This window comes from Formica exsecta, unplaced genomic scaffold (assembly GCF_003651465.1).
Source record: "Formica exsecta isolate Colony F162 unplaced genomic scaffold, ASM365146v1 scaffold175, whole genome shotgun sequence".
In the NCBI taxonomy this organism is placed as follows: Eukaryota; Metazoa; Arthropoda; class Insecta; order Hymenoptera; family Formicidae; genus Formica; species Formica exsecta.
The window spans coordinates 542,805-550,042 of record NW_021849067.1 but is presented as its reverse complement, the minus strand read 5'-3'; the positions used below and the strand labels follow the sequence as shown (position 1 = coordinate 550,042).

At 30.4% G+C, this 7,238-nt stretch overlaps 2 protein-coding genes across 4 annotated transcripts in view; one reads left to right on the top strand and one right to left on the bottom strand.

Moving 5' to 3' along the window:
- LOC115233497 (bifunctional glutamate/proline--tRNA ligase) overlaps nucleotides 1-2,896 on the bottom strand; it is a 9,427-nt gene extending 6,531 nt beyond the window's left edge. For 2 of the 3 annotated variants that reach the window (XM_029803979.1, XM_029803980.1), the window contains exons 1-5: nucleotides 2,578-2,896; nucleotides 1,578-1,751; nucleotides 997-1,412; nucleotides 553-904; nucleotides 280-451 (exon numbers count right to left, since the gene is read on the bottom strand). In XM_029803979.1, coding sequence (XP_029659839.1) covers nucleotides 280-451; nucleotides 553-904; nucleotides 997-1,412; nucleotides 1,578-1,751; nucleotides 2,578-2,620 — 1,157 coding nt within the window. In that variant the 5' untranslated portion in view covers nucleotides 2,621-2,896. Of the gene's footprint in view, nucleotides 1-279; nucleotides 452-552; nucleotides 905-996; nucleotides 1,413-1,577; nucleotides 1,752-1,959; nucleotides 2,123-2,577 lie in introns of those variants that run through there. The other variant, XM_029803981.1, reaches the window with a different exon arrangement.
- Nucleotides 2,897-3,242: 346 nt separating this feature from the next.
- The window catches only part of LOC115233499 (serine/threonine-protein kinase D3), a 10,650-nt gene continuing 6,654 nt past the window's right edge, over nucleotides 3,243-7,238 (top strand). Inside the window, exons 1-9 of the mRNA XM_029803983.1 lie at nucleotides 3,243-3,554; nucleotides 4,377-4,660; nucleotides 4,794-4,925; nucleotides 5,044-5,249; nucleotides 5,428-5,707; nucleotides 5,786-5,940; nucleotides 6,074-6,135; nucleotides 6,311-6,440; nucleotides 6,648-6,780. Of these exons, the coding sequence (XP_029659843.1) occupies nucleotides 4,396-4,660; nucleotides 4,794-4,925; nucleotides 5,044-5,249; nucleotides 5,428-5,707; nucleotides 5,786-5,940; nucleotides 6,074-6,135; nucleotides 6,311-6,440; nucleotides 6,648-6,780 (1,363 nt within the window). The 5' untranslated portion in view covers nucleotides 3,243-3,554; nucleotides 4,377-4,395. The remainder of the gene's footprint in view (nucleotides 3,555-4,376; nucleotides 4,661-4,793; nucleotides 4,926-5,043; nucleotides 5,250-5,427; nucleotides 5,708-5,785; nucleotides 5,941-6,073; nucleotides 6,136-6,310; nucleotides 6,441-6,647; nucleotides 6,781-7,238) is intronic.

The following is a 7,238-nucleotide window of genomic DNA, read 5'->3' as shown; positions in this document are numbered from 1 at the left end:
TATAAATGTAAAATTAATATAAATTAATTTATAACATATTTATTAAAGCCATCTCAACAAATAATAACATAAAAATATTTTATTAATATATATGATTTGAAAATAAAGCTCTAACCCATCAAAAAAGTCAATAAATAAAATACCCAATATAGATAAGAGAGATAAAATATATCTTCAAGTTAGCAATCAATGTTTAGTTGTGCCATCACTAGCACATGCTTCCCATAGACGAAATATAATAAATTTTTGCTAAAAAAATATCAAGAAACATATACACACTTGTACTTGCTTCCGGTACGTGGATGAGATTCTAGTTTGCAACGATAAATTGTAGGATCGCGCATGCATCCATTTGTTGACTCGTAATCTATCTTTGCTCTAACGCAACATTCTAGACCACGCGGGGTACCACGTCTCATCTCATTCCACAACAGATGATTTGTATCAATACCTACAAAAGTAGGACAGAAACAAGCAATCATTTAAAACATTGTCAAAGAAAATTAATGACACATGTAAAAAAAAGTTCTTCTCGCCAAAATGGTTACTTACAGTTAGTTCTGTTTCTAGATTTTTGTCTTTGATCGCGTTGCTCCTTCATAATATGCGCTGGGGTATCATCCACAAATGCCATACCATTTTGAATTAGTTTAGTACAATATTCTTCTAATATCTCAAAATGATCTGAGGTATGCGTAAACCTATGGGGTTTAATTTGTAGCAATTTTAAATCTTGCAATATAGCTTCTTCAAATTCTACAGTTTCCTTTGCAGGATTTGTGTCATCAAATCTCATGATGAGTTCTCCTTGAAAAGTCTCGGCATAATACTGATTTAAGAGAGCCGCTTTGGCATGACCAATATGAAGATAACCACTTGCTTCAGGTGGAAATCTTACCACTACCTACAAAAAGTAAGTGTCAAATGTGTTTTACAAGTTATTACAAAATTTTTAAAGATTATATTAATTTACGTGATTTTATTATATGATTTTACTTTGCCCATCTCAGCTCCAGGTAAATCAATAAATTTACCCTCCTGTTTCTTTGTCTTTGTTTCTTTAGCAATAGGTTCTTTTTTTTCAGGTATTATATCTTTTGCTTGAGAAGATGTAGACTTTCCCACGAGTAACAAGGCGTTCTTAACAAAACGAAGTGATTCCATATGCTTATACCATCTAGTAATGTTATCATAACTTTTTCCATAATGTTTTATATATTGTTGGCTTAGCAAAGCGCAAAATACGTGAATATCGGCCAATGTTAAACTTTTGTTGACTAGCCATGTGCGCGTTAATAATATATGATCGAGATAATTCAAATTATCCTTCATCTTTGATATATCAGCCAATTTTTCAATGGCAAACGACATCCAATGATCGACTTGTGTTTTTTCAAGAGGGAAGATACCACCTGATGTATAATATAAAATAATAAATTATATATTTTTAACCAAAGTATATCTTAGCTCAATGTATAACATAAACTTTTTATTAAAAAGAAATAACATTAATATTAACAATTAGATTTTTGCTTCAACAATTGACATGCTACACAAAAATAATTGCAAATACTTACCATAAAGTGTAGTATTTATTGTTCTTGCAAAATATCGATTAATCCCGTAACTACATTGTGCTAATAATGTATGATTATCATATAAGGAAGAATAATCTCCCGTTAAATCTTTCCATGTTATATCTATATCTGTCTCATTCTCGGTTCGAATTATCTCAGTCACTATCAGCAATTCTATATGAAAGAGTTAAAATATAAGTGATCATAATTTTTACATCTTTCATATCACAATACTATATAATATAATATTAGTACAGAAGTAACAAGTAGTTATTACATCCATATACTGTCTATTAACTTATCCTATAAGAAATATATTTCAAATAACAATATCAATTTAGGTACATGTGAAACAATTCATATTATATTTTAAAATATATACCCGAATATCCGAGTACAATTGATGGCAGGTTAATGTCGTGCAGTTGTAATTATGTGTAGTTGATTGTATGTTTTAGCATAGTTTATCTCATATTTATATTTTCCAAGTATTTCAGAAAATTTCTTAAGTTTATATAAAAATGTTAAGAACGGATGTATTCCTATAACAAATAACATTATATACTGTGCTTATGAAACAATAGAAAATAAATATATAATAAAATTATGAAGAAATTTATTCTTTTTCATAAAATGTACGATATTTTATATCTTATCAGGTGTATAAATACTCAACAATGTTTTTTCAAATTCAATAAAATATTACGATTGAAAAAAATGTCTTTAATGTTAATAAAATATGAGACGAATTGTTCGAGATACACGACAATATTTCGAACAGATATACAATAAGAGTGAAAACTAGAAATTATAAAAATATATAATATTGAAGCAAAGTAAATGGTGAAAAAAACTCATAGAAGCCTGAGAAAAAAGAAAAAAAATATAAATATTCACATCAAGAATACATTAACCTGCCTTCCTTGCTTTCTCTATCTCTCTCTTTCTCTCTACTTTAGAATTAAAAATGTTAGAAATTAAATGTAAAAATGCATTATACCTATCTCAGGAGACTTGGAATCAATTGTTAGCGACAGTACCATTATTGCGCGCTTTTTCTAAACTTTTCACTTTAATAAAGATTAATCCAGCACATGTGCATCCGCGAGTTAAACTTCATATGGCATATGGCATCACACCATAGATATATAAAATCCATAGACAATGCATTAACTGCTCATATCATCATGGATCTGTTCTTTATAGCTGAACTGGTTGCACTAGTTCAGAGCTTATCTTTCTTCTTCCAATGTGGAGAGAAAAAGATAAACTCTGAAGACTCTGAACTAGTGCAGCCAGTTCAGCTGTAAAAAATAGACCCCATGGCTCATTGACAAGAGGTTTGACAGATAGACGTAAGCCCGACGTATGTGCATGATGCATTATTTATCCTTGTCGTTAAATGATGTATTATGCACATCATGCGTGAATCAAAAAGCACCTTCAGAAGTTGAGATCGAAGATTGAAAATTGGAATTTGACCAATCAGGAAGAAAGAAATTTCTGCTTTTCTTTTCTGATTGATTTGAATCGAATGCTACTTTACATAAGGAATAAATTTTGAAACGGAATCCTGAAAGCTTTCTCTAATTGATTCCGCCATTTTTGGCCAAAATAATCTCAGCCAATCAGTAAAAAGTCGATTAATTCTTTACTATCGGGGCGCTGCTGGTATAGAGGTCCGGAAATGAAAAATAAATAATTACAGCGGATTACTGGACTGGCTGACGCACACACATCGGTCAGAGGGTTTACGTCAAGATAGGTCGGTTACCTGGAGATAACTGTAAAATGTCATCGGCGAATGTATGTCAGGTATGGACTTGACGCCGTGCATGTATTACGGTATGACACCGCTGGCTGGTTGGTTCACGACCGTTTTGTCAATTATGCCGCCGCCGTCATAAAAAGAAGGAAAAGAAGGAAAATAGCCGCGTTGTACATCTGAGTCCGAGCTCATCTCAGGCGCACGAACAAGTATGTAAAGAGTCAATTCTCTCTCCAGAATTCAGAGTATGTCGAGGAATCCTTTGTGTGCACGCATTTTATTGCTGCACAATTTTCCTTGCCGTTTTCTCTAGCCTTGTTTCACGACAATTTACGCAAAGTACAATGTATCAAATATATATAGGTATTATAGATCGATTACGAAATTTTCTTTTTGCCGGGTAAGCCGCGTCATCGAGGATATTTTAGATCGCCGTAAAAAAATTATCCGCCTCCGTCAGATTGTCTCGGACTGTTGGAGCATGTCCGTCATTTGGCCGTTTTTACGAAAAGCGATGAATAATTTTCTAGCATGAAAAACGACCAGCGTAAATCGGAAATAAGAGACTGTCTTTTATATGAAAACTTCTTTTTGGCATTATGGCAGGCTAATAAATGGCTCAATTATGATTATGCTTGCCCACAAATAGTATAATAAAAATTTATTTATATTCTTATTTTTTAAATTTATATTCTAGCATATTGTTGCATATTCATAATTCGCAATTTGCGCAATTTTCATTATATATGTATACTTCAAATTTTTTTTCTTTTTTTTTTTTTACATCTGTTAGATATCTTGGTTCAATCTTTATTGAAGATTGTATTTTATCTTTTGAGAGTTCTTTATTGTATGTGATTGTTTTTCTTATTATTATTATTCTTTTCTACATTTGATACTAAGGAGAAGATAAATTATTTCAAGTCCATCATATTATAATAAAATAAATTTGAAAATATATTATTATTCTTTAAACAATTTTATATAATTATACAATATAATTGTTATAAATTTATATATATTTTTTACAGGAAAGAATCGCAAAGCGTCATGGAGGGAATAGAAGTTACATTTTTATTCCAGTTTGGTCTGACACGTGACACAGTCACAGTTGACAGTAGCACACTTACTCTTAAGGCTCTGAAAGACCTCGCCTGTGATTTTATAAACACCAAGTGTCCAGAGCATGGCTTAAATCATCTATTTGAGAGATTAATTTTATTTAAGCATGATTACAATTCTACAAATGTTTTACAGCTTATTACAAATGCTACAGAAGTAATTGACGAAACACTAATTGAAATTGTGTTGACTGGTAAGTTCAACTCCTCAGTGCTCCTCAAGTTGCAGCTTTTTCAAGTTTTGATTATTTATACACGCATACAGACACAATATACAGATTATATATAATTTATATAATTATAACAATATTGTTTTTAATATTTTAGCACAAGTGCCAAGTGAATACATTCCTATTCGACCTCATGCTTTAGCAGTACATTCCTACAAAGTTCCAACATTCTGCGATTTTTGCGGTGAAATGTTATTTGGGCTTGTTCGACAAGGTCTTAAATGTGAAGGTAAATTTATGATAAATAAATACTTGAGATAAAGCAAACTTGCATATAGATATTATATATCGATGTCATAATATTTGTGATTTAATAACTATAAGATTTATTTTATGTATATTTGTAGGTTGTGGAATGAATTATCATAAGAGATGTGTCATTAAAGTACCAAATAATTGTTCTCAAGATACAAGTCAAAGACGGCGTAGTTCAGCTATGTTGAATGTTCCAAGATCACCGAGTCAAGGTTCCACTAGCAGCCTAACAAGCATTACTGATGATAATCACAGTTCAAATAGTACATCTAACGCAAGCCAAAATAATAGTACATTGGTATGAGCAAAAGTATATCATTTTTTACTATGATTTTTTACTTAATGTATATTTTTGGAAAAACAAATAAATGCAATCGATATTTTTCTTATTCTTTTTTATTTATGAAGTGCTGTGTATGTATGTGTGTTTGTTTGTGTGTGTGTATGTATGTATGTAAATATATACTATCTCGTAGGCCATACCAAGTATAATGACACCAAAACAGTCTGCTTCACCGTCATTGGGAGGACGGCCTGTTTGGGTTGAAAGAGAGCTCGCAACGCGAATAAAAATTCCGCATACTTTTGTAGTACATACGTATACACGTCCGACTGTGTGTGGGCACTGTAAAAAATTATTAAAGGGTATATTTAAACAAGGCCTGCAATGTAAAGATTGTCAATATAATACGCACAAAAAGTGTATGGATAAAATACCTAAAGACTGTACAGGAGAAAACTTGCGAGACAATATAGGTAAAATGCTTTCTATGATTTTAGAGATATTTTGTAGTTTTATATACAAGATAATAGATTGAAAATGCTTGCATATAGGTGAATATCCAGATAGTGGTGTCAGCAGTGAACTAGAAACTAAATGTGATATTAGGAATGAAGAAGGTGATGCTGACAGTGATACAGAATCGTCACCTCCGCCGCAAGATGTATCGTTCACAAATGACGAGAATAAGATACCCGATGATTATACAGTAAGTTATCCCCTCCCCCCTCTATGCAATTAATTTTTTCTGTTTATTAAAATTGTTATCAATTGTTATCAAAATAGAGATATTTTTTAAATAGCCGATCTTAAATGCTAACAACAAAATTGTATACTTACAGGATCATGTACAAAGTAATGACGATGCTGCTTCTGATGAAAATCAAAAATCACGACCGTCAAGGTATATTTCTATTATGTAATATCCAGTTTTGTTTTTAGAAAATCTTAAATCTTATTTTTATATTTTGAACATATACATATTTTTTTAAATGTACCGCACGCATTTGCGGAACGCTCTATTTATATTATATTTTTATATAATGTGTACTTTTTCTTCCTTTTATTTAAAAAAAAAGCTGTAGTTCTACGCCGAGTAACAACATTCCATTAATGCGGATAGTACAAAGTGTAAAACATACTAAAAGACGAGGATCTAAAGTATTAAAAGAAGGTTGGATGGTGCATTTCACTAATCGTGATCCAGTTGTAAGTATTCATAAAAATACTGTAGCAACTAATCCCCATTTTCCAATTTATTATTTAAATTAATACTCGGCCAATATAAAAAAATATTGTAAACTATTTAACGTATATATTGTAACATTTTTTTTTATATATAACTTTAACTATATTATTTATCTTTAACCATATTAAAAATTCATTAATCATTAATTATGATATAAATTTTTATAGAGAAAGAAACATTATTGGCGGCTTGACACAAAGTCTATAACGCTATTCCAGAACGAGAATAGTTCTAAATATTACAAGGAAATACCATTATCTGAAATCTCAGCAATTGAAACTGCTAAAACACCTCGTTCGTGTATGTATCTTCTTGTAAAACAAGTTAGAAGTTATCTGAATCTAAATTCATTTTTCTTGTTTTTCGTCTTATTTTTTCATATTTTTATATATATTTTTTTATTATATAATTTCCTTTCTTTTTTCTCTTTAAGGAGGCATACTCATTTGAAACCTCGAAAAATGAGTGTATTTTCTAGATTTTCTTGCAGAGCAACGACTTGATAAAAATTTTTAATTTTTTTACAATATTAATACAATATTATTAACTACTTAAAAAAAAATTTCAGCTTAAAAAAGAATTTTTTTTGAAGTTATGGGAATATTTGCAGAGCTCCTTCAAATTTTAGGTGGCTGCACAGTGTGCATAAAAATCGTTTGTAGATCATATCCAATCAAAAATATAAGTCATATCCAATCATAAATATATTTTTTTATTAAACATATTAATAGCTATCTGCTATCCAAGAGTTTCTTCAA